The sequence below is a fragment of the Trichomycterus rosablanca genome, chromosome 24 (genome assembly GCF_030014385.1).
Source record: "Trichomycterus rosablanca isolate fTriRos1 chromosome 24, fTriRos1.hap1, whole genome shotgun sequence".
Taxonomy (NCBI): domain Eukaryota; kingdom Metazoa; phylum Chordata; class Actinopteri; order Siluriformes; family Trichomycteridae; genus Trichomycterus; species Trichomycterus rosablanca.
Window position 1 is genome coordinate 17,283,046 of NC_086011.1, and position 27,895 is coordinate 17,310,940.

At 43.4% G+C, this 27,895-nt stretch overlaps 1 protein-coding gene across 7 annotated transcripts in view; it reads right to left on the reverse strand.

Moving 5' to 3' along the window:
• magi1b (membrane associated guanylate kinase, WW and PDZ domain containing 1b) overlaps positions 1–27,895 on the reverse strand; it is a 99,724-nt gene that overhangs the window by 50,355 nt on the left and 21,474 nt on the right. For all 7 annotated transcript variants that reach the window (XM_062986915.1, XM_062986917.1, XM_062986912.1 and 4 more), the window contains exons 2-4: positions 17,541–17,657; positions 881–1,000; positions 538–744 (exon numbers count right to left, since the gene is read on the reverse strand). In XM_062986915.1, coding sequence (XP_062842985.1) covers positions 538–744; positions 881–1,000; positions 17,541–17,657 — 444 coding nt within the window. The remainder of the gene's footprint in view (positions 1–537; positions 745–880; positions 1,001–17,540; positions 17,658–27,895) is intronic.

Consider the following 27,895-nt stretch of genomic DNA (forward strand, 5'->3'; position numbering starts at 1 on the left):
GACAGACAAACAAACACAGATAGACAGATAGCTAGAGGGAAGGACAGACAGGTAGACAGACTGATGGATAGACAGGCAGAGACGGGCAGATGGACAGACAGACAGACAGACAGACAGACAGACAGACAGACAAATGGATAGACAGACAGACAGACAGACAGACAGACAGACATGCAAATAGAAAGACAGACACAGACAGACAGGCAAATAGAAAGACAAACAGGCACAAATAGACAAACTTACAGATAGACGGATGGATGAAAGGACAGACTGACAATTAGACAGATATACAAATAGATAGGACAGAAGGACAGACAGACAGACAGATATATAAATAGACAGAATGACAGAAAGACAGACATAGACAGACAGACAGAAATGCAAATAGAAGGACAGACAAACACACAGATAGACAGACCGACAGATGGAAGGATGAACAGACGGACAGATAGACAAATAGACAGACTGATGGAAGGACTGACACAGACAGATAGATAGACACAGATAGATAGACAGACAGACAGACAGACAGATCACCTGTAAAGCTGTTGTTCATTTCAGGAAACTCGTCCTCATCCTCCGTGTCAGCCGCGGCTATTCCAGCATTCTGCATCTCATTGTAAGACTTGGAGCGGCGGGGCGTGGTCTCCTGGGGGCGGGACTTGTTGTTGGGCAGCGCCTCTCCGCCAATCACTTTAACAGCAGGGGGCTGGCTGGAGGGTTTTGGCGTTCCATAGTAATTACCTAGAAAACAAAGGCATGTTAGCGTGTCCTCTTGAGTAGGGCACGGAGCATCATTCAGTCAGCTATTCGAGCAGATAATCCACCTTCTGCATGCTTTCGCTGCACTAAAATCACACAACGTGTGGAAACCGCTCACCTTCGTAAGAGCCGATCTCCAGCAGCGTCCCGCTCTGTTCCAGCTTCAGGAACTCCTCCACGGAAAGGAAGTTGTAGTCGACGCCGGGTACCTCTCCTTCGCGAGGGGGGCGTGTTGTACCTGTGTCAGAGGAACGCACACGGGTCAGGCCAGTCCGACAGGCTGAACGTGCACAAAAGTATCAGGACGCCCCTTTTTATTACTGAATTCATGTGTTTTGGCCACAACAGTTGCAAACAAGTGTAATAAATCAGCTATATAAAGGAAATAACATGCTTTCTGCTTAGCAGCAACAGTTTAGGGAAGGTCCTTTTCTTGGTCCAGCAGAAAACGAGCTCTATAAGACATGAAGAAAAGCTGCACAGAGCCCCGACCTCAGCCTTACTGAACAGCTTTGGAATGAACCGGAACATCAACTGAGGCTTTCTTGACCAACATCAGTGCCAAGCCATACAAACTCTGTCATCTTTTGACCGAATGGGCACAAATTTCCACAGACATACTCCTTGTGAGAAGCCTTCTCAAAAGATGAAAAGGTCACACGGAGGTCACTCTGTTTAATGCCGTCTGTTTTTTAAATGTGACGTCTGACAAGCTCATGGTCAGGTGTCCGAATACTTTTGGCCGTATAGTGTACCCATTAATTTTGGCTACACAGCAGAGCGGCAGAGTCGTGATTTATCACCGGTGGATTTACGAAGTGTCCTGAAGAGCGTCTCCGAGACGCAGAGCCAGGTTCTTATCGGAGACGAGGCGAGACAGATTGTTAGACAGAGTGTGAGACGGAGCAGGAATGGTTGGCACACCACAGGCTGGCAGACTGGCTCAGCTTGTGTGTTGGCACACAATTCTTTTGCCAAGCATGTGATGACAATCATTAAAAGCAGACATTGTGAGAGCGCTTCGTGCTCGGGGGGCACAGCGCTAAAGTACGCCAGAACACTACTGCTGAGACCTGGGGACCAGGGTTCGAATCTCGGCGGTGCTAATCGGTCGGTCGGGCGTCTGTGTAGACGTGATTGGCTAAGCTGACCATCAACTAGAACAACAGCCGCTCTTTTGAGAAGGCTTCCCACAGGACTTTAAAGTATGTCTGTAGGAATTTGTGCCCGGGTACTGGCTGGGTACTGCTGATGTTCCGGTTCATTCCAAAGCTGTTGAGTGGGGCTGAGGGCAGGGTCTCTGTGCAGCTTTCTTCATGTCTTATAGAACCTACTTTGGCTGTTATAGCCTAGTGGTTAAGGTACTGGACTAGTAATCAGATGGTTGCTGGTTCAAACCCCAAGTGGAACTGGACCCACTGTGATCCTGACCAGGATGAAGTTGTTGAAAGGAAAGCGAATATAGAAATGCTGTGTTATCACCCAACCCAGAAGAACAACACAGCCCTTTTTGGCATGTAAACACACACACACACACACCTAAAGCCATCCACTCACATTATCTGTGGGTCAGTGATACAGTGTGTGTGTGTGTGGGGGGGGGGGGGGGGGTGACCTCTTAGCCAAATGGCTTCATCCACATCCCAAAAACACACCACAATTAACTAATGAGGATTTAAAGCCTGCACACACACACATGCACTCAACCTATGCTGAACACAAATACAACATTCTGTTGCGCCTACATTAGTGGCTAGCTTGGCATCCTTTTGCAGGATGGTGGCCAACTGACTGGTTGGCTAGCTTGGTATCCAAACGGTAGCAACAGTTTAGGGAAGGTCCTGTCCTGTTTCGGTACGACTGTGCCCTTGTGCAAAAATACAGCTCTAAAGATCTAAAAAAAAAAAAAAAAAAGCAGCACAGAGTCCTGACCTCAGCCTCACTCAACTCTTTCATCTGAACAGGCACAAATTCCCATAGATATATTTCAAAGCTTTGTGAGAAGCCTTCTCAGAGCAGCAGATGTAGAACAAAACAGAACAGAATAGAACAAAACAGAACATAACAGAACTGAGTACAGTAGGATAGAATAGAACAGAACAGAATAGAACAGAATAGAACAAAACTAAACAGAACTAAACAGAACAGAATTGAGTCTAATAGAACAGAACAGAACAAAACCAAACAGAACAAAACCAAACAGAACAAAACCAAACGGAACAGAACAGAACCAAACAGAACACAACAAAACCAAACAGAACAGAACAAAACCAAACAGAACAGAACAAAACCAAACAGAACAGAACAGAACCAAACAGAAAAGAACAGAACACAACACAACAAATCCAAACAGAACAAAACTGAGTTGAGTAGAATAGAACAGAACAGAACCAAACAGAACAATACCAAACAGAACAGAACCAAACAGAACAATACCAAACAGAACAGAACCAAACAGAACAATACCAAACAGAACAATACCAAACAGAACAGAACCAAACAGAACAATACCAAACAGAACAGAACCAAACAGAACAATACCAAACAGAACCAAACAAAACAGAAAAGAACAGAACAAAACCAAACAGAACAAAACACAACACAACACAACAAAACCAGTAGAATAGAACAGAACAGAACTGAGTAGAACAGAACAGAACAAAAATAAAAACCTTTGACCATATTGTGTAAATCCAAACCCATAAATTCACATTAAATAAAAAATGTAGATGAATTTATGAGAATAAACAAACCTGTATTTTTAAATAATGTATATATTTACAGGTTCTATAAAAACAAATCCTGTTTTTGATATTAATGCTGCAATAAAAGAAATTCAGGAGTGAAATAAATCTGGTGTTATTACGAAACGTCGTCGCTTAAGCAGAATTTACACGCCGAGTTCTCGAGCAACATCGTTATTAAAGCAGCACAGAAAACACGTTATTTATTTCTGTCTGAACGACGGGATCAGTTTTCTGAAGTGTAACATCCACAGATCCCCAAATCATCCGTGGAAAGACGCACCAGATACAATTTTACAACAAGCCATCAAACTATAGGTGAGGAACACGGGATTGTAAACAGAAAACAGTAGGAACAACAGTTCCAGCACCAACTACAACATGATCTTCTTCATTCCTGCAATCTGGGTCAAAATATAAACAAGCAGAGATCCCCAATTACACATTACTACAATTACTACAGTTCCACATCAAATCAAATTGTTGTCATAGTTGGATAGATACAGAACCAATGTCCAACAAATCAAAAACTCCAAACCAAAGCATGTGGGTGAGAGCAGAATAGAACTGAACAGAGTAGAACAGAATAGAACAAAACAGAAAAGAAAAGAACATAACTGAACAGAGCAGAATAGAACAGAACTGAGTAGAACAGAATAGAACAAAACAGAACAGAACTGAGTAGAATAGAATAGAACAGAACTGAGTACAGTAGAGTAGAATATAAAATAACAAAAAAGAACAGAGCAGAACAGAACAGAACAAAACAGAATAGAACAGAACAAAACAGAACAGAACAGAAGAGAATAGAACGGAACAGAACAAAACAGAAGAGAACAGACCAGACCAGACCAAAACAGAACAGAACAGAACTGAGTACAGTAGAATAGAATATAACAGAACATAAAAGAACAGAACAGAACAAAACAGAAGAAAACAGACCAGACCAAAACTAAACAGAACAGAAGAGAACAGACCAGACCAAAACAGAAAAGAACAAAACTAAACAGAACAAAACAAAACAGAACAGAACAGAACAGAACAGAACAGAACAGAACAGAACAGAACAGAACAGAAGTGAGTACAGAAGAATAGAACAGAACTGAACTGAGTAGAATACATTAGAATAGAACGGAACAAAACAGAACAGAACTGAGTACAGTAGAGTAGAATAGAGTAGAATAGAACAGAACTGAGTAGAATAGAAGAGAACAACACAGAACTGAGTACAGTAGAGTAGAATAGAGTAGAATAGAACAGAACAGAATAAGCATGTAGAGTCTTGCACTCATTCCCGTTATTCCCCGTCTCTGTACTGGCACCAGCAGTGATGAGGAATCCATCCAACATTCCAACCCCCAAACCAGCTGGTAGCAGAGCTGAGATTCGAACTTGCGAGGTGGAGACGGCCAGAGTGTCTTAATGTGGTTTTTTTTTTAGGAGGGGGGAATTCAGCCCTGATTGGACGGAATTCCTTTGTTTTGGAGTAAATACGGTATAAAAGCTGCAGCTGAAAACAGAGACAGTGTGTTCGATAATAAAAACAGAGCTCCATTTATTACGATTGATTCAGTGTAAATAATGAAACTGTTCAGAGACGCTTCGATCTATTATACGGCATCATAACCGCTCGAAATCCAAGTGCAAAGAAAAAAGAAAACAAGAGTACGAGAACAGAGAGAGGTGCAGAGATATCAGACAGTGATAAATGTAACCCCATCGTCTGGATTTCTTTGGGGAGACGAGATGGGGTGCGTTTATTACAGATAATATAAATATAGATGGGTTGAATAAACGAGTGATAAAAGCGAGCCGTGAGACCTCATTACCCGAACACGGGCGTGTGTTCACCCCCACACGGCATCCGCGCACGTCAGCGACCTTTCGCCGACATGGAAATCAGTGACAGGTGAGTAACAGTGATGATCTCATTACAGCGACACCCGTCAAGAAGTGAAATTCATTAGGCGGGATATTAGTGAACCGTCACGAAGCATCGTCGTAGCTGATGTGTTCCAAGCGTGAAAATGGACTCAGACAGGGGACGAATTGTGATTGGCTAGTCGACAAAACGGCAGGGGTTCCCGTCATGCAGGGGCTAGTACCAAACCAAAACTGACTGTGGTCAGTGGTCAGTAGCCAGTGGCCTGCAAGGAGCCTTGACCTCAACCACACGGAAAACCATGAACATAATGGCTCATTGGCTAATGATCAAATTCCTACAGAGCCTCCAAAATCTTGTGGAAAACCTTCCCGGAAAAAAGTCGAGGCTTTTACAGCCGCAAAAACCCTGAGCCAACTCCAGATTACTGCTCGTGGTTTGTAATGGGATGTCCAACAAGCTCACGGTCAGTCAGACCACATTCTCTCGACCATACCAGAAGCGAATGCTGACCGGTCAGTCCAGGTCTCAGATTTGATCATCTGTCCTGCATACCGCCTGTATTTACTCTGAGGTTGTGATCCACCTCGTGCTTTGGGAAATGAGGGGTAATAAAAAACCGAAACCACAAACTCTGTAGCAAGATTAAATTGCAAACCACCCCCCCCCCCCCCCCCCCACCCCCCACACACACACCCACACCCACACCCACACCCACACCCAAACCGTCTGGAAATTGCATATAGAGGCGGCAGCGAGAAGAGCAACCGTCCGACCTTCCCTCCCTCAAACACAGCCTACTGTTTGTGTGGGCGCCTAACCAGGTTGAAGGTTAAGCCGGTGGTGTGCGCCACCCGTGCACTGATATTTTGGCACTACTTGACACGTTCAAGGTGTTAAGAACCTGATTTGTGAACAAGACTCCAGTACATGTGGCCACATTCACACATAATCAGGACTGAGTGTTTTCACTTTGTGATGGTTGGCTGCACAGATGGGTCAGCTTTCTCCAGCGCCCTGTGTCTCGTGTCGCCTGTAGCTGACGCCCCCAAAAATACGATCCACGTCTTATGAGTCCCGTCATAGCGCCGCCTTCAACGTGGTCACATGGGCGCCTCATCACGCGCCCGAAATAACATAACTCACAGAGTTCCAGAGACGGAGATAGCTTTGATTTAATTATTCTGCCCCTGAACGCTGGCGTCATGGAGAATGTGATGAAGAAAACGCTCTGTAACCAGCATGATGGGCTCGTCGAGGTGTTACCTTGAGGGGAGGAAGAATGATTGCACACCTGAGTTGCAATACCACGACGGCAGCGGGCAGAAGCAACAAAGCTCCCGGTTATTATCAGGCAGGAAAAACAAAACATATACAAACGTGAAAGAACAAAGAGCTCAGTGACACTGATGTGAAGCACCAGCCGGACCGATCCCTGACCCGAGACCTACCTTAGTAGCAGCCCTGTTAAATGTAAAGAGCTGGTAAGTGGCCTTAATAGACCTTAATTTAAATGAATTCATTTCATCTGGGTAGGTAACACCCCAGACCACCCACCCCCATGACCCCACAATAATAATTAAGCTCACATAAAATCTGCCACCAAAAATGAAATCAGCCACCACTATTTAGATATGATATTCCCTATACCAGGGTCTTTTAAACCCTGGGTCACGACCTTAAGTGGGTTGCGAGCCAGAAAAAATGGGTTGCAGAGAAAAATAATAATAATTAAATAAGCGCCCAGGTGGCACAGCGTGATATTCCGCTAACACACCAGCGCCAAGATTCTGAACTCCTCGGTTTAAAACTCGGTGTTGCCGCCGGTCGGCTGGGCGCCATCTAGCAAGCATAATTGGCGGTGCCTGCAGCAGACACGTCTCTGCAAAAGCGGGATGACCGGACTATGTGGGTGGGGTCTTCAAAAGCTGTGTAAGGACCCTGATTAGTAAATAGAGAGGTGTCTGTGCAGAATGCATGAGTAAAAAAAAGGGTTACGCTAAGGGCTGCGTGCGGGTCTGAGGAGGCGTGAGCGGCAATATACACACCTCGACTGCAATCAGGGATCCACCGGCAGCAAAAGACAAACTGACTACACTAAATTGGGAGAAAATGCATAAATAAAATAGAAAAAAAATAATAATAATAATGAAATAAACTTGTACGTGAACGCCCCCTTGTGAAGGCTTTATGTTCCGTCTTGTATAGACAGAGTAAGATGTGCTTTGTGTTGCCTGGGTCGCATAAAAAAGCCAAAAAGGAGTTAGACATTTTTACTTCCAACTCCATGTTTGATGGTACACAGTTCTGTGCCAATTCAAGTTAGGATGACCACTTAGCAACTAGCCATCAACGTTTACCTACTTCGGCAATGTAAAGCAAAAAAAGCAACTGTAAAGCAGTTGTAGCCTTGTGGTTCAGGTACTGGACTAGTAATCGAAAGGTCACCGGTTCAAGCCCCACCACTGCCAAGTTTTCACTGTTGGACCCTTGAGCAAGGTCCTTAACCCTCAATTGTTTAGACAGTATACTGTCACAGTACTGTAAGTCGCTTTGGATAAAAGCGTCTGCTAAAAACTCGTTACTGCGTACAATATATCTAAAATTCTGACATCACAGTTCTGGAAAAACCTCAAATATGCGTCCAAACTAAACAGAAGCCACAATCTGGACAGAGAGGGGAACGGATCTTGGCTTCTGGTGCTTCTCGTGTTTGGAAATGTTGGGATGGAGAGGCTTTGCAACGGGAGTCTGGCTCAGTATGACGGGACGCCATCTGTCCAAGCGAAGGAAGGGTTAATCCGTAAACACCCGTCCCCTGTTCCAGCATGTTCATGATTCAATTTCATGTACCTCTAGTTCACCCCATGGGTCTGTCTGAAAACCTAGACGCATTTCACGTCATCCTACACTCCCGAGAAGAGGGCGCCTCTAAATTCTTAGATTCTTTAAAATGCTCCTACTGAGGCGCCTTAATTCTTCCGACGTTACTCCTCCTCAGCGACGAGGGCAATCCCAGCATTCAGTGCTGCACGACTCTTCTCACACAAATTGAAAAATATGCCGGACGAATGCGGAGCAACCAACAGAGTTCTGTTCAAATGTAAATAAATTCTCATTGATGTTTAATCTGTATAAAGATTAATTATACGAGTTATAAAGTAATTATACGAGTGTGGTTTATTTGTAAATCGGGGCTCGTCGGGGACAGCTGAACCGTTTTCGGTACACGGAGGGAGACGTTAGCTGGTGTGCTAGCGGGTCGTGGCTAACTGTGGTAGCTTAGCAAGCTAAAACTGCGGTGTAGTGTGTCTAAATAATCTGCATTATGAGTTCGATGTCTTATTAGAATCCTCTCAAATGAGGCAGCTGATTAGGTAGGCAGTAGGCAGCAAGGCAGCTATACCATATACAGTATAATACCATATAATCTATCTTTTCTACCTACAAAATAAAACCTGCATTATTATGAATCTATGTCACTTTAGGGAGAGACAGAACCAGTGTACCAAATACAGGCCAATATTTTCACCAGTAAGCCCACCAGTCTCTAATATGATGCAAATATCACCTATTGTACTACAGTATATCCCAAATATCACCAGTTGTCCAAATATATAGCAAAACTATGATTCTATCTGACACATCAAGACATTTTTACATATTTTATTTGTATATTTGGCCATTTCACCAATTATGGCACCAAAAACGACCAATTTTACCAGGCAGGGGGGTCTCGCTATTCCAAAACATTCCTGCCATGTCAACAACTGATGGGAACACTGATGGATTCTAACGTTAGCTAATAAAGCTAGCAGGAATTTGTTTATTTATAATTTTTACATCAATATATTGGCAGGAACATTTTGAGCATATCAGAATATTGAGGTGACGCCCCCCAATACCCAATATATACAGTGATTACGGTTTTGGCTGTACCCCACATAAATTAACCATTTCCCCCCCCAATTTTATCCAATCCAAACAAGATAAGGGCGAGTCTGCTGCCTCCGTTGACATTGTACACATTCCTAATCCTGGTACAACCTGTATCTTATCACCAGTCATTCCAAACTGTACCTACAAGCCAAATGTATTGTATATTGTCCCCTATTCATGAGCCGTAGTTCCAGTGCAGGCAAATGAATAAAAAAATCTGACCGATCCTACGCCCCAACAGGCAGGTCAGCGTCCGAGCGCATGACCGAGTATAAATATCATAATAATGCAAATAGAAGTGATTTGAATAGCCAGACTTTTCGAGCGCATGCAAAAGAAGAGGCGAGAACATTAGAAGCAACGATTCATGCCGGATCATCCAGAAAGCTGGACGGACATCAAAATGGACCTTTTTCATTCCAGTGAGAAGCTACCAAGCTACCGGAGACAGAACAGAGACGGGCTTGTGGACGAGCTGGCTGCAGAGAGGCCATAGAAACCGAGACAGTCGAGTGGGAGGGGGTCTGGGGAGGGAGGTAGTAAGACGCTGCCATCCTTGAATCTGTCCTGATCGGCTGCCACCCGGGCACAACACCAGCGTCATGGCCTCCAACATGTCAGCAATCACGGTTTGCCAATCCTGACACGGGCACCAGCGTAGAGTCTGGCATTCATGCAAAATAATAAACCCTGGCTTGGCCCATGACGGGCATTTTTTTTTTCTTTACATCCACATGCATTCCTTCAGCATCTACGAAGGCTCACACGCACGCACACACGCACACACGCACACACGCACACACACGCACACACACCCCTTCCTTCTTACATCCACCAGCCTCTCCATCTTTCCATCACTCTCTATTATTCCCGACTCCCAACCCCCACCGTCAGACCCCGGAAGCCAAACTATCGCCAACAGAAGACAAAAGGTCGAGCAAATACCTTCTGCATCCGAACAGCCTCCGATCTCAGAGATCCACAGCCGTGCAGGGAAGATAAAAAAGCCCAAATCCAGCGATTATGTCCTTCTCTCGAGAGCATCGGGCGCTCCGATAGCAACTAGCACTGCCCAGTTTGTCGTCCCTCCTCCCTCCCGTTCTCTCCCTCTCCCTCTCTCTCCTCGGAGCCAATGTGAAAGACTCGCGCAGCAAACACCGTCTGACAGAGTCTCGCTCACCCACGTTCGCCCGCCCACTTCCCTCTCGCCCGTCCCCCGCCTTCAGACGGCGACACATGCTTTCTCTGCGAGCGAGACGTTTTCATAAATCTCGGCCTCGCCACATGCACGCCGTCTGAACCGAGGCCATCAGCGCCGGGGAGGGACGACCGTGGACCAGACCTCACGTCTCAAGGAGATGGAGGGTGACCGCACGTCTCTGTTCGACACGAGACAGTCGGTGCAGTGGGGCGGTGTGGGTTTGGGCCCGGGGTGCGTGTGAAATGTTTCAATGATTTCTGCAACTGCTCGTTTACCTTGACTGAATAATTAGAGCAAAACACTCTGGTTGTGTCCCAAATCACATACTACGGTACTAACTGTATGTCAGTAGTACATTACCATTGGCGCCATTTCCATTGCAATGTACTCTTCAGACAGTTGAGTAATTTTGAGCATTTTTGCTTAATTATGCCCCAGAATTTTGGAAGCTGAAGTTCCTATGAATTAAGTGTAAACTTGACAGTAATATGTGCATTATTTTAATTTATTAGCTGTTAATCATCAAGCAGCCTGGTCTACTCTCATTGTTTTAAATATAACATTGATGCAGCATTTCAGTAACACATAGTTTAAATGTTATTATAATTTTACATTACATACATTTTGGTATAATGGTGTTTAATAAATGTTATGTACATTTGCATCCATACTGGGCATTTGGACATCATAAACACACAGAAAAAGGGAGGTCCGTCGCTGTGTTAGCAATCCCAGGCGCTACAGTTTTATTTAGTCTACGCTATCACATATCCAGGGTTTTATGAGATGCAGATGTGACTTCTGTTCCTCCGACAGAAGTAATTGATCATCGTCATCGTGAATGGAGGTCTCACTGTGACGGGTTAAACAGCCGTGACCGTGTGTGGGCACGTCGACGATCCGAGACCAGTAAACACATATACTAAAGATTATAATTATAAAGATTAATTTATATAGGATTATCTGGTGGTCTTTCGGTGTCAAATCATTCAGACAAAAGTATTTACGCACAAGATTGTGTCCAAAAAAGCATTTAGAGCAAACAGATCAGCCATAACATTAAAACCACCTCCTTGTTTCAACACTCACTGTCCATTTTATCAGCTCCACTTACCATATAGAAGCACTTTGTAGTTCTACAATTACTGACTGTAGTCCATCTGTCTCTCTACATGCTTTGTTAGCTCCCTTTCATGCTGTTCTTCAATGCTCAGGACCCCCACAGAGCAGGTTTTATTTAGGTGGTGGATGATTCTCAGCACTGCAGTGACACTGACATGGTGGTGGTGTGTTAGTGTGTGTTGTGCTGGTATGAGTGGATCAAATATATATCTAGCCAACAGCGCCCTGTTGGTCCTGTGACCACTGATGAAGGTCTAGAAGATGACCGACTCAAACAGCAGCAATAGATGAGCGATCGTCTCTGACCTTACATTTACCAGGTATGTTTGCACGTACAAGGAATTTGTTTTCGCTCTACACTATACAGAAAGTACAGTATACGGTAAATAGCATAAGATAAATAATGCAAAGTACAAATCAAATGACGGTATAATACAAAACCTTATGACATTTTGGGGCCACAAGAATTTAGACAGCACGTCTAGCAAGTAGGTTTGGCATTAATTACTATTTTGGGCTTATTACTAACCAAAATGTCTCCAAAAACCTTTAAAAAAAAAAAGGGTCACACCAAAGACCTACGTCGCTTTTAATATGGACACCAATTCAAATTTTGCTCTGTCCCATTAAAATCTAGAGGACACAACATGGCACATAAATAATACAATTTGTTTTGGTTTGCCTCTGAAAACAGCACCATGGCAAGAACTGCTTGCTGGAAGCTTCATGAATTGAGATTCCATTACAGAGAAGCCGCACATTAGCGAACGTCCACCTAACGTGATGTGAAAGTGCTCCCGGATTTGATTTTCTCCTTTCTGTGGATGCCAGTAGAAGACGGCCCGCCCAAATACACAAAGCCAACACTATGCCAACGGTCTGGGCTGGTTTTAATCTTCTGAGATAGATGTTTTGGTTCGAGGAAAGGGAAAACGCCAAGCTAGAGCAAAGAAAGACGTTCTAGATCAGTGATCCCCGACCACTGGACCACGGAAAAAATACATAATTAGAGAAATAGGGATTTTCTGCAGTAATGGCAACCAAAACAAAGCTACAGAGTAGACTGGACATAAGGAGCACATTAGTCAGGTGAATTGGAGACGCTGAATTGCCCTATAGGTGAATGTGTGTGTCTGCCCTGCAATGGACTGGCGCCCCGTCCAGGGTGTTACCGTGTGCCTTGCGCCCACTGAAAAGCTGGTATAGGCTCCAGCACCTCCTTCCCGCGACCCTGATTGGATAAGCGGTTAAGAAATTGAGTTAGTATAACTGGTCCATAGTGCAAAAAGATGGGGATTGATGTTCTAGATAACTGTGTGCGCTCATGTTCTTCCACTTCACACCAGAGCCATGACCTTAACCCCATCTCTGGTTGCGACACACGGTCAAACATCGGTGCCTGACCTCACCGATGCGCTTTATGAAAAGGAATCCCTACAGCTCTGAAATCTAGGGAAATCTAATCCTGGCGGGACAGTGGGGGTGTTCAACGACTAAGAAGGACCGTCTACATATTAGTCTCTATGTTCTAAGTTTGTGTCCACATACTTTTGGACACGTCAAGTAAATTCAACTGATTCTATTACATTTACATTTACAGCATTTAGGAGACGCTTCTATCCAAAGCGACTTACAGTACTGTATATTGACGGTGTATATTGTCCAAGCAATTGAAGGTTAGGGGCCTTGCTCAAGGGTCCAACAGTGACGACCTGGCAGTGATGGGGCTTGAACCGGCAACCTTTCGATTACTAGTCCAGTACCTGAACCACTAGGCTTCAACTGCCCTATTGTTCAATTACTCACTCAATCACTTGCTTAACCGCTTATCCAATTAGGGTTGCGGGGGGAAGGAGCCTATCCCAGCTTTTCAATGGGCGCAAGGCACACAGTAACACTCTGGACGGGGTGCCAGTCCATCACAGGGCACACACGCACATACACACACACACACCCATTCACCTATAGGGCAATTCAGTGTGTCAAATTAACCTGACTGCATGTTTTTGGACTGTGGGAAGAAACCGGAGCTCCCGGAGGAAACCCACGCAGACACGGGGAGAACATGCAAAGTCCGCACAGAAAGGACCCGGACCGCCCCACCTGGGGATCGAACCCAGGACCTTCTTGCTGTGAGGCGACAGTGCCACCCACCGAGCCACCGTGCCGCCCTACTGCCCAATTACAAAAGTCAAAGCTTGGAATTAAATTCACCGAAGTTTGCGAATGCACAGAGAGACTTCGGGTATAATTCGGGGCGCTGCTCGGCCACAGAGCGCTATTGTTGAGGTGACATCTGGAGCTGATCACCGCTCACGCACTCGGCTGCCATTCCATCACACACATGCTTACACACACCCGCCAGGCATGTGGTTAATGTGAATGCACACAAAAGCCCCGGGGCAAATCGGATTGACAGAAAAATTGGCGCGACATGCGGCCAGAGTAGCCATCTGTCTTAGCTCCTGAGTCAGTCTGCCTCTATACCCGCCCCCCCGCCCCGACCACCACCACCCCACCGTCACCCCACCCATTTAACCCAACCTCCAAATTCTGGACCATCCCCCACACCCGGTCCCACCAGAGCACACCCTTCACCTCAGTCGCCCAGACCCGTACGTCCCATCCATACCGTTACCCCCATCAGCCTGTAGCACTTCTGCCCTGCTACATTTCAGGAGAAATTCCTCATGCGCCGACCGCAGAGGAAGGTAAAGGAAGAACGTGACTCGCCTGAGGACAGACGGAGGTGGGGTCCACCGTTTAAAAAAACAGAGCGCTAATTCAGTCTGGCTGCAGACTGAGCAGAAATAAGCAAAGCATGAGAGAGAGGAGGATACAAACCAGAAATATAACAGACCACCAGGTCGGGGTGCCCAACCAAACGTTTAATTTATATTAATATGTATATATTAAATAAATATATGTCTGAATATACCAACGCCCAAGTGAAAGGGAAAAAAACACTACTGTGTGGAGACTACAGAGTGGACATCAGGACTGAATAAACAAATTAGGCCTTAATTACTCTGTAATATGTATCAGCTCCACTTACCATATAGAAGCACTTTGTAGTTCTACAATTACTGACTGTAGTCCATCTGTTTCTCTGCATGCTTTGTTAGCCCCCTTTCACCCTGTTCTTCAATGGTCAGGACCCCCACAGGACCCCCACAGAGCAGGTATTATTTAGGTGGTGGATGATTCTCAGCACTGCAGTGACACTGACATGGTGCTGGTGTGTTAGTGTGGGTTGTGCTGGTATGAGAGGGTCAGACACAGCAGCGCTGCTGGAGTTTTTAAACACCGTGTCCACCCACTGTGCACTCTATCAGACACTCCTACCTAGCTGGTCCACCGTGTAGATGTAAAGTCAGAGATGATCGCTCATCTATTGCTGCTGTTTGAGTCGGTCATCTTCTAGACCTTCATCAGTGGTCACAGGACGCTGCCCACTGGGCGCTATTGGCTGGATATTTTAGGTTGGTGGACTATTCTCAGTCCAGCAGCGCTGCTGTGTCTGATCCACTCATACCGGCACAACACACACTAACACACCAGCACCATGTCAGTGTCACTGCAGTGCTGAGAATTATCCAGCACCTAAATAATACCTGCTCTGTGGTGGTCCTGACCATTGAAGAACAGGGTGAAAGGGGGTAACAAAGCATGCAGAGAAACAGATGGACTACAGTCAGTAATTGTAGAACTACAAAGTGCTTCTATATGGTAAGTGGAGCTGATAAAGTGGACAGTGAGTGTAGAAACAAGGAGGTGGTTTTAATGTTATGGCTGATCGGTGTATAATAAATATATGCCTGAATGTACCAACGCCCAAGTGAGAAGGAAAACATCACTACAGTGTGGACAGGCACCTGTTTACATCAGGAAAAACAGGACTGGATTAAAAAAACAACCGAACAACAATCATTACACCTTAACAACGCTGTAATAGATACAATTTGATCAAGTGACTGAAAGAACTATAAAAAAACCAAGAAATAAACAAAGAAAGAATGAGTATTGATGGCAGCCATCTTGCTTCTCCTTTCACAGAAACACACAGCTGGTCTTTCTTAAAGGGGCAGCACATTATGTTAATCAGCCCCCGTTTTCTAGCTCTGTTTACACCAAATTTGGGAACACGCAAGAACACCCAAGGTACTGACTTCACATCTATAAACGTGTAAACTAAGGTTTTCATTTACGGTAGAAAATGCTGGAGCTTTTGGCTGCTGCTGCTACTTACTAGCTTCCTATGCTGCCTTTCCCTGTGTGTGTGTGTGTGTGTGTGTTTGTGTGTGTGTGTGTGTTTACTCTTCAGTTTTTAAAAAAACGTATTAAAAGCCATTTCAGTCCAGACTCCATTCACAAGTGAGTTTTGGTGTGTTTTGCGCTAAAGCTACATAGCTATTCTAGTTAATTTTGGGTGGTAAACACTAGTACTACTGGTTAGCTTAGCCTTGTAAACCCAGCTCTAAACTAAAGACACAATTATAAACAATTACTCTTTAAATAAGCAGCTTTGCCTGTTCGGTTCAAATCGGCCTCAAATTTTCTCACAGGAGTGAGAGTCCATCAAGCCCAGGGGTCACGGGGTCACAGATCCTAATTGTTACCGTTGACCCGGTGCCCTCCTCCTTCACTCTCTCTCTCACACTCACACTAACACACACACACTCACTAAGGCACTGGCCACCTGGTATGGCCAGTCAATGCTCAGGCCATCAGAAAACAAAAAGGCAGCTGCACCAGTACACACTAATACATCAGTAGAAGAGTCAACCGACCCCCCCACCCCCCCAGCACACAAACGCTTAGCTGCTCGACTACTTTAGAAAAGCAAATACATAACATGTTTACATACTATCTGGCGTGAACCAATTCTGTTTATTTACTAAATTTAACAAGTTCTCAAGTGAAACATGAAATAAATGAGGCATGTGTATCTTTATTTGAATGAGAGAGATGCATTTCCTGAGGAAAATGCGAGTGTAATTGCAGCATTGCAGTGGTAGAGCATGTGGGGGGTAAGGGGTGTTTAAATACTTTTGGTGAGATACGTGCTTGTGTGTATGCAAGTATGTATTTACTCAGGGGTGTGCAAATATTTTGAAGCAGATATGTGATTGTGTGTGTGTGCAAGTATGTATTTGGTTGGTAAGGGTGTAAATACTTTTGCTCAGATATGTGATTGTGTGTATGCAAGTATGTATTTGGTGGGGGTGTAAATACTTTCGTGCACATGTGATTGTGTGTACGCAACTATGTATTTGATTAGGGTGTGTAATTACTTTTGATAAGATATGTGCTTGTGTGTATGGACGTATATATTTAGTTGGGGGTGTAAATACTTTTGCTTAGATATGTGATCGTGTGTATGCAAGTATGTATTTGTTTGTGTGTATACAAGTATGTATATAGTAATGGTGTAAATACATTGCTCAGATATGTGATCGTGTGTATGAAAGTATGTATGCAGTCTATAATCCACTTTAACCATTAACTCTTTTGACAATCAACCACTTTAACAACTCCTTTTGTCACAAATCCCTTCAACCATCAACCAACTTCTCTCAAAAACCACTTTGCACATCAACTGCCTCTTTCACAAACCCATTTACAGTCCCATCAACCCCCCATACCCACAGACCTTTTGTCCTTGGACGCCCTCTCCCATCTGACTTTTCTCCTATCAAATCAGAGCTAACGAGAGCGTGAAGTTATAACACAAAAGGAAACGCCGGACAAACGAGAGCCTGTAGAAAGAAAAGGACGGACAGGGTGGAAAAGTCGAGAAGCTAAGACGATCAGAAGACCTGATAAAAGTGACAGGAGAGACACAAGAGCGTAAGAGCGTAAGATGAAGACCAGGACGCTGATAACTCACAAGGCACGGCATAGCGGTAGAGGTTATCTCGTATGGTCTGCTGGAGTTTGTGGTCCTCTGAGGATTTTTGGAAGCGTAGGCTCAGGTAGTGCTTTAGATCCTTGTTCAGCTTATTTCCTAAAAAGAACAGGAACAGAGAACATCAGTGATTAAAATATTTACACAGTCCATATAGTTCATACAGTTTTTGCAAATGCAGTTTATTAATGAAGGATTTATTTATTTATTAGGATTTTAACGTCATGTTTTACACATTGGTTACATTCATGACATTCATTACTCATTACACAAGATTCATCAGTTCACAAGTTTAATATCAAACTCAGTCATGGACAATTTTGTATCTCCAGTCCACCTCACTTGCATGTCTTTGGACTGTGAGAGGAAACCACAGCACCCGTAGGAAACCCATGGGGAGAACATGCAAACTCCACACAGAAAGGACCCTGACTGGAGATCGAACCCAGGACCTTCTTGCGACAGTGCTACCCACTGAGCCACCATACCATCCCTCCAGTTCTTCATATATTCAAGCTGGTTTCCAATGGATACCCTGGTTTTTACCCACATGCGGTTATCTATAACCCAACTTAAGGCTTCGGAGATTCCCTAAATACTTAAGGAGGATGAGGAAAAAATGAATGATTGGAGCCTAAACACCTTGATTTCAACACCATTAAGTCTGAGGAATCTTAATATTGACCAAGAACTGGTAAACTGGTAAACTGAATACCAACAAGCAACTGACGGTTAAGGGTCAGATCTGGCAACCCTCTGACTACCGGTCCGGTACCTTTACCACTGAGCTATGACCGCCCCAATCTTTAAAAAAAATATCTAGCAGCTTTTTAATAGGTGTAAATGAGGTAAATGATTTATTTTACACTCATAGTAGGCCTACTACCTGGCATCTCTACAGTGTGTGTGTGTGTGTGTGTGTGTGTGTGTGTGTGTGTGTGTCGCTGTGGCGAGCAGTGTGAAGAATTTCCCACCCTCAGCTAAACCATCTGCTTTCTAAGACACAGATCGTTTTTTCCGGCGATGAGACACCATCAGCCAAGTGGTGTTTATGTGTTAATGCCAGTCCCCTGGGTGCCAACTTCAATGCCAGAACAATTATTAACACACACAATACGGCGCGGATCAGAACAGCTACGAGCCAGAACAAGGACGATCAGGCATGTTCACCTAGTCGTATTGTTTTTTTTGGCTACTATTTATTATTTGAGAAGAATCAGAGTCCTTTTGATAGTTCGGATTCTAGAGACTACAAGCCCCGCAGCATCCAAAAATTCATCGTAGAAACGTAAATCATGCCGGCAACACAATACAAACATGATGAAACGATGTCGGAGAGCCAGTCAGAACTATGAAGTAATCTGCGCCGTGAAATCCAGCCCTAAAATCTCCAGAAACGCTCTACAGGGTGGAACCGCATCTCGGATGAACAGGCGGTCGGCTGGAGTTAAGGCAGAGGATGCAGTTGCCATGGCAACCCCGAGAGCCGGATCAGACGTAAACATACCTCGCAGGCCTTAAACCGGATTGCCGAGGTTTAGCGTCGGCTTCCAGATTTACATCCGGAAGAATCTCTAGGACACACGAGCGAGGCATGTCCGAACCCGTAACGGTGTAGATCGGGGCTGGGATCGAGTCATCGGCCGTAAGTCACTTTGAGTAAAAAAGCCTTCCGCAATAAATGTGTGTCGATGTGACGCTGATGCTACGGGAGGGTTTGTTGTAAGGTACAGATACAGGAACAGTACGTTTACTCTTAACAATACAGCACATCGGTTGATCTGGTCAAAATATGTAAAACGAGAGATTGAAATCAAGCCTTATGTTGGAACGTTACCATGACAACAAGCATCAATAACAGTATACGCTGTATTTACACTTCCCTGTCGTATGGTGTCCATTGGCCTGAGCAACTTAGTTGATAATGGCTTGTCAGACCATGACAACCATTATCTGATCATGACAATGCCACGGTCCACCTCAACACACAATCCAGGACGATGCCGTCTCATTACTAAATGCCATCACGTCAAGTCAGACTCCTTTTTTCGGGTCCTCAGGCTTCCTAACGGCTTATTCATTGCTCCTCTAATTGCATCCATCCATCTTATTGCTGGCCATCTTCTTCCTCATTTATCTTCAACATTTTCAGGCCTACCTGCCTTTTTATGTGGATCGGAATCTGGTAACAAGCCCTTCAACACACAGTAGACATCCAGACTAGTGTTATCTGCTAACAAACAGACAAGTCAGGCTGATATTGTCTGGTAACGTTTGACCAAAACACAAGGTTCAAGATGCAAAAAAAAGGTGACCATGATCATGGGTTACAGCAGTGGAATAGCTGAAGAACAAAGAACAGAACTATGGGCCTTCCTTCATACTACTGTGGTCACGTCATGGTTTCAGCCCGTCCTCTAAGGCTTGGGTGTAAAACATTCTGTGGTAACCTTTGTTCTGTATTTGCTTAAAACATCTTGCAAAGGCTTAAGATAGACGTCTTGCTTATCTCTGTTCTTTCCACTCCAGCTATGACTATGAGGATTTAATGCTCACACAGCATAATACTAACATTTAGGTTATATTAGGTATAAAATCTAACCTTTCCACTACACAACCCATTTCATTTTACACACTGCTGAAGATCAGGTCAAAGAGGCTTTAATACCACGACCTGTCGGTTAATCCCCGAGTCCATGAGCCCAACGTTGGCATCATAATAGACCCGTAATTTAAACCCACAACCACCTGACTAGACATCCAGAGCTTTACCCTATAAACCAGCGCTGCCTCAGGACTGGATCTGCATTCCTACAATCACAGCTCTTTGTTCTAAGAGGCTTCATTTTCTTAGCTCGCGGCAGTCGGCCTTGAAAGCATGAGAACGTTATAAATTCAGCGTGAAGATGCCGAGCGTCTTAGAGCGTCTGCCGGGAAACGATCCACGCCGGAGTGAAGACTTAATCACAGCCCGGACAGGACAGATTTATCGGATCAGACGAGTTATCTTTCCATAAAAGCACCGCGTGTTTACTTCTCGTTCCTGGCTGACGTCGTTTTTACACCTCGGCGTGAATAAAAACCTGATTAGCTGAGCGCTGGCCTCGTTTTCCCTGGAAGAAGTGACTGTACTCGGGATGCACCCTGTCCTACTGAGACGAGTGGTTTAAAAACAGCATTGCTAACTCTCCGACTCTTCGTACGCTGACAGGTTTTTGTGGCTTGTGAGGACCAAATCTGTGGTCATTTTAACCTTGTGAGGACATTTAGCCGGTGCATATGATTACCGGCTTGATTAAAAACGGTATAGGACAAAGCTAGGTCAACAGAAACTGCAACAATATAGTGGCACATGATGTAAACTGGGTGTCAAACAACTAGCTCCAGGGACCTGGAGACCCGGGTTTGAACCTCGCCCCCAGTCACTATTGGTGTGGAGGTTTGCCCGTCATTCCTGTGTCTGTCTGGGTTTCTCAGAGATTATAGAAACATGCCAGTATTTGGAATGGCTGGTCTGAATTTACCCTAGATGTAAGTCAGTGAGTAAACGTGTGTGTGTGTTTGCAGAAACTCCAGAACTACTTTCAAAAAACGTCAAAATAAATAAAACTGTGTGGTTTGCATGTTCTCCCTGTGTCCGTGTTGATTTCCTCCGGATGCTCCGGTTTCCTCCCACCAGTATTAAGTCCAAAGACATGCAACCAAGTCAATTTGAAATACTAAATATGACTAAAGGTGGGTGTGTGTCCTGTGTTGGTGCTTCCTGCTTTTCACTCAATGAATCAGACCCACAGCAACCCTGACCAGGATAAACCAGAGCATCACTATGAAAGTCTTGGATTGTTGTATGTCGGTTGCATGTGTGCCCATCATTGCTATCTTAACCGGGTCAGGCTGGCATGATGCAGCCTTGTTACCATGGAAACCCTGCATCCAGCAGTACTCACAGTGTGTTTGAATCTGCTGCACCCTGCTGGTGGATACAGCATCACACACACACACACACACACACACACACACACACACACACACACACACACACACACACACACACACACACACACACACACACACACATCATTGTTTGTTTAAGCTGTTCTATTACACAAATGAATGCTGTTGTTGTATTAGGTGCATCAGCAGCACATCAGGGTTGTGAACAATGTGGCCCAAAGTCTGAGCTCAGCAGTAAAAATGCTTCTTTTATACACAGACTCCAGCCAGGAAGGAAGGAAGGAAGGAAGGAAACACACTCCTGCTCCAGGATTTATGTCCCACTTGGAGCTGCAGAATAACGATTCATCTCCACAAACCAGAGCAGCAGACCGAGAGGAGCTCCGACTCTCTCTGGTGGCAGGAGAAATTGTTTAGCACTCTGCAGATTGCTTTTATCGATCAGCACCTCTTTTCAGCAGAAATACGCTCCGGACCGTTCGTCATGGTCAGGCAGTCACGACAGTTCAACCGCCCGCACGGACCGAGTCACACAGCTGGATTTTAGACATCTGTTGTGTCTGGGTCATCGGTCTGTTTTATATTTCTGGAGATGTGACTGAAGGTAGAAGGTTCAAATGACTGATGTGAACCCACCACAATAAGGGCATCGACCCAAAAAATAGTGTTCTGATGTTTCATATCGTAATAACAAATTTAAATAAACGAAGGACAAGAGGATGGGTTTATAACAAATATAAATAATTAAATTAACAGAAGTTTGTATAAGATGCTGCACTGAAAAGCCAAATACCAAAGTCCTGTTGCTTCATCTCAAGCAGGGACAACCGGCTAAAAACTGATTCCAAACAAGCCAGGAGTTACTGTCTATCTTAAAAATATGACTATTATTATCATTATTATTATTATTGTTATCAGTAATAGTAGTATTACTAGTCTGTTATAATAATTATCATTATAATTAATACTGTTTTTGTTATTATATTACATTATTATAATTATCATCATTCTATTATTATTTTTTTTACTTTTATTTTATTATTACTATTATTACTCTTATTTTTTTTTACCTTTTATTAATTATATTTATTATTGTAATTATCTTTTATATCGTGGTTATTATTTTACAACATTATTATTGTTATTATTACTATGTTTGTTTGAAGTATTATTACTATTATTGTTATTATATAACATTATTATTATTATAATATTAGTATTATTTTATTATTACTTTTTTTTACTTTTATTAATTATATTTATTATTGTCATTATCTTTTATATCATGGATATTATTATGATGATGATGATGATGATGATTATTATTATTATTATTTAATATCATTATTATTTATCATAATTATTATTACTATTATTATTATTACTATTTTTTTTACTTTTATTAATTATATTTATTATTATTATCTTTTATATCATAGATATTACTATTATTATTATAACTGTTATTATTATTACTATTATTATTACTGTGGTTATTATTATTACTATTATTATTATTACTAGTGTGTTTAAAGTATTATTACTATTATTGGTATTATTATTATCTTTATTATTGTTATTATATTACATTATTATTATCATTCTATTATTATTATTTTATTACTATTAGTAATAGGGTTTTTTTACCTTTAATTAATATTTACCTATTGTTATTATTTTAATTATATTTTATATTGTGGTTATTATTTTGCATTCATTATTATTATTATTATTATTATTATTATTATTATTAATCACAACAACTGACCCCCAGAACACACACACACACACACACACACACACAGGTCAGCGTGTGGTCGTTCCTCTCTAACCGCACTGTTAACATCTGAAGCTCTTTGATTAGAACCCACTCCCCTCTCGGTGAGATATCTGATACCTGCAGTTCCCACTGGCAGCACTAACAGCACCATGCCGGGAGCTCCTCTCACCACTGATTCCTGCTGTGGCTTTAACATCCCGTATTACATGCCGGACTCAGCCGGCAGGGGGCGTGATACATTAACATCAACCAGCTTCATTACACAGCCAACTAATAAACAGGTTAAAGCACACTCATCCATTCATCTAATCACTCAGTCACACCTTAGAATCATGTGTGAATCATTTCAACCCAATAATGAGCCAAACAACCCTAACCAGCGTCAAATTCAGTCCACCCAGTGTCCAGCTCTCTCCTGCAGCCTGTCCGGCTCATGGTCATTTTCCGTTTGCACAGTGTTGGCTTCCTTTCTGATGGTTTCCTGTTCAATCCTGACCCACCCTCCTCCTTACAAAGGAATGTGATGTACCAACAGTCTGATATACAGATCGCTACAAAAAACATCTACCCAAGTTTTATCTTTATCTGAGACTGTTCGTACCTGGTACAGTAACACCCCCCAACACATGGTCACAGACCCTCATTAATCCTCGTTATGCGTTCTCTACACCCCTACACAAGACCTGGAGCACTGACCCGGTTTCTACGATGTGATGCTGAGTCACAGATCATCGTCTCTCCTGCAGAAGCTGCTTATGCTGCGATTTCTCAACCACTCAGATCACAGGCAGCTAAAATATCATAATCACGACGTGTTTATGAAGACCGGTGAGGAATGCACGCCGTGGTGGTCCGGGGATGCCAAAGATTTTTACAACCACGCCTTTTCCCTTTCATGTGTAAAAGATGTTGTATTAAATTGTGCCTTCAACAGGTATGCTATATGGTCAAAAGTATGTAGAAACCCCTTCTAATTAAGAGTTCAGCTGTATATAATCTGTATATAAGTGAGTATATAATAGAAAGCTCTATATAGGCGAGTAATATAATATAAACCTGTATACAAGCAAGTAAATAAAATAAACCTGTATATAAATGAGTACATAATACAAGGCTGGGTATAAACAATTATATAATATAAAGCTGTAAATAACCGAGCATATAATTTAAGGCTGTGTATAAACGGGTATATAATATAAAACTGTATATAAGCAAGTATATGATATATAAGCTGTATATAAGCGAGTATATAATATAAAGCTGTATATAGGCGAGTATATAAGTCTGTATATACGCGAGTACATAATATAAAGCTGCACATAGGCGAGTATATAAGTCTGTGTATAAGCAAGCATATAATATAAATCTGTGCATAAGTGAGTATATGATATAAATCTGTGTATAAGCACGTATATAATATTAAGCTGTATATAAGCAAGTATGTAAAATAAACCTGTATATTAATGAGTATATAATATAAAGCTGTGTATAAACAAGTATATAATATAACACTGTATATAACTGAGCATATAAGGCTGTGTATAATTGAGTATATAATATAAGGCTGTATGTAATATAAAGTTGCATATAAGCAAGTATATAATGCTTTGACTCCACCGCCTCTGAAGCCCTGGGGGTTTGTTCGGGGACACTGGTATGCTAGTAGGTAGAGCCTTGGGATATTAATCAGAAGATGTGGGTTTGAATCCCAGCTCTGCCATTCAGCCCCTGTTGGACCTCTGAGCTTCCAAATAAGCTGAGATGAGATGTGTGGGAACTTGTGAATATGGTTGATAAAGGCCCCCTCACGGCTTCGTCTTTGTCCGTGTGATGGGTAACAAACATCACTCGAGCTGTAAGTGGCCGGTTTTGTACCCGGGGCTCGTTTTTTTTAAAAATCAGCTTGTGTTCGGACTCTAATTCCTGCTGATACACGAGGTCTGAGGTAAGGAGGGAATTTTTATGAAGGTAATTGTAGCTGGAACTACTGCTGCTTTAATCTCATCTTTACCGCACTGGCTAGATTCCAGTGCAGCAGGCCGGCACAAAATCATCTTGTTACTTTGGGATTATTCCTGCAGTTTGTCTTCATTTAATAAAATACAGCCTATAGGATGGAGGTCCTCGGTGTAGAGCTGATAATTCGGTTAAACGCTGTTCTTGTTGGGCTCCGTGTGCATGTGTTATTTTCAAGTTTGGTTATTAGCCTGCAAAACAGTGACGCTTACGTGCTTCACTAGAGCTAACATGCAGTTCTGTATAGATGAGCTCAGTGAAAGAACTGTGTTAATGTAACACATTAAACTGAACAGGGTATCTGGGTGGCACAGCAGTCCTAACAGTCTCAATATCACTGCCTGGCGGTGCAACAGCGACTCCTACAGTCTCTTTTTGGAAGTGTCAGAGGGGCATGTTCTTGCCTGGGGTAATATGTAAATGTCAGGGGCTGCCAGAGCACAATGGGAATTGGGTATAACCAAGTAATTAATTATTCTAATGAACTAATAATGCTTTTTTTTTTCTATTTTGGCTGCTCCCCTATTTTAGGGGTCACAGCAAATCTGAGATTTGAACCCTGGATCCCCAGAACTGAGCACCCTGGATATCAACAAATTAGGCCAATGTAATAATGACCAAAAACACGGCCATGTGGGGTCATAAGCAGGGATCTTAACCTTTAATACACACAGTATTCTGTCCCAGTTGTAAACTGCATTGCATTATAAGCTAGTCGCATCGATAAATAATAAAAATCACAAACATAAAAGTCAGCAACATGTAACTGAGTCTTCTGACCGACTGTGAAGCATCCAGAGCGTCCACATGTGCTGTAACCTGAAGGACCAGCCGTTCAGAAGCAGTTTGGACTGCAAAATTGGTGATAGCTGGACATCTCATGGAAATAAAGAGACAAAAACATGATAAAACCACAGAGTTGCACCAAAGAACTGATGCTGAACAGAGAAATGTAAATAGCAGGGTAGCAGGGCATTAAAATATGCAAATATGCTAGATTATAAGCTGATATGACATAGAGGTCATTTTCATAACTGCTAAACAATGCTTATGTGACCTAGTTTGCTGGATGTTGGGCCCTGAAGGGTCCAGGGAGGACAGGTAGACACCCACAGTCACCACAACACAAACCATACTGATAGATCTGTGCCGTAAACCGCCGTCCTATCTCTTTCTGCAAATATAGATTAAGGGCCGAGTGTCTTAGTGACGCGGTTTATGCAAACGACGACCGAAAGGAGCCGATCGGTCTGTCATTTCAGAGACGGTAAGAGAAGACGGACGGCAGACGATGCTAATAAGGTCGATCTTTAACCTTCTACAGTCACCAGGTTCGAACGATCGCAGCGACGTGGTGTTTGATGCTTTCGGAATGAAATGAAATCGTAATGAAATGACTCCTCATTTCCATTACGGTTCCATTATTTCGGCCCTGCCCTCTATTCACGTTCCCTCTCACACAGCTCGCACTCAACCCGTCAACACCCAGCACAAATATTTACATCTGTATTACCCAGAAATCAAGATTTATCTGCAAACTCTACGAGAAGTCCACACGCCCGTCTGGAAGGTCATCGAGGCGCCTTCAACTTTTTTTTCTTTTCTATTGTTCATCCCCCACACACCGGCCACCGTTTCTCCTTTCCTGGATCATTATTCTACTTCCAGTCACTGTTTCGGCTGATCCGAGTTACTTCCTCCTGTCCTGCGCTTCCTCTAAAGTGCCAACGCCCATCACCACCCACCGCCCTCAGGTCCAATCATCCACCATAATGGAAGAATGTGAATCTGTCCGTTCTCCGTTCGGTGATCCTCGCTCCGTGTTCCACGCCCATGTGCTTCGGAAGCAGGTTCGTCAGCACGAACGAGAGAGGACGGATAAATCGGCGCGAGCCGCTCAGCCAAAAACGGCTCACCTACAGTTTCCTACACACTACACACGCTTCCCCTTCCTGCGGTCCAGATGTGCAGCGCTGCAGAATGTGCTGACTGTCAGGAAAACCTGCAGCTGGACCGAGCAGCCAGTTCCTCCCTCAGGAAATAAAATAGTATCAGTGTGATACTGGTGTAAAGCACCAGCATGACTGGATCTAGAGTCATTTACATTTTTGGCATTTAGCAGTACTGTGGCAGTATACAGTCAAAGCAACTGAGGGTTAAGGGCCTTGCTCAAGGGCCCAACAATAGCAACCTGGCAGCGGTGGTGCTTGAACCAGCAACCTCCTGATTACTTGCCCAGTACCTTAACCACTAGGCTACAACGTAAGAGTTTAACGTTTATAAATACTCAACCATACGTCTGTGTGAGTGCATGTACTATATAGCTAGAAGTATGTGGACACCCCTACTAATGAGTAAACTTGGTTCTTTAAGCCAACATCTACTGGCCAACACTGGTAGTTTAATGGGTTTTACTGACAACAGCGCCACCTACTCTAGTCAGTATGACAAATCCTGGTCAAGATGCTCCAGTCCTCAGTGATGGAAGAAACAAAAGCAAGAAGATCCTGGGTTCGATTCCCAGGTTAGACGGTCCGGGTCCTTTCTGTGTGGTGTTTGCATGTTCTCCCCGTGTTTGCGTGGGTTT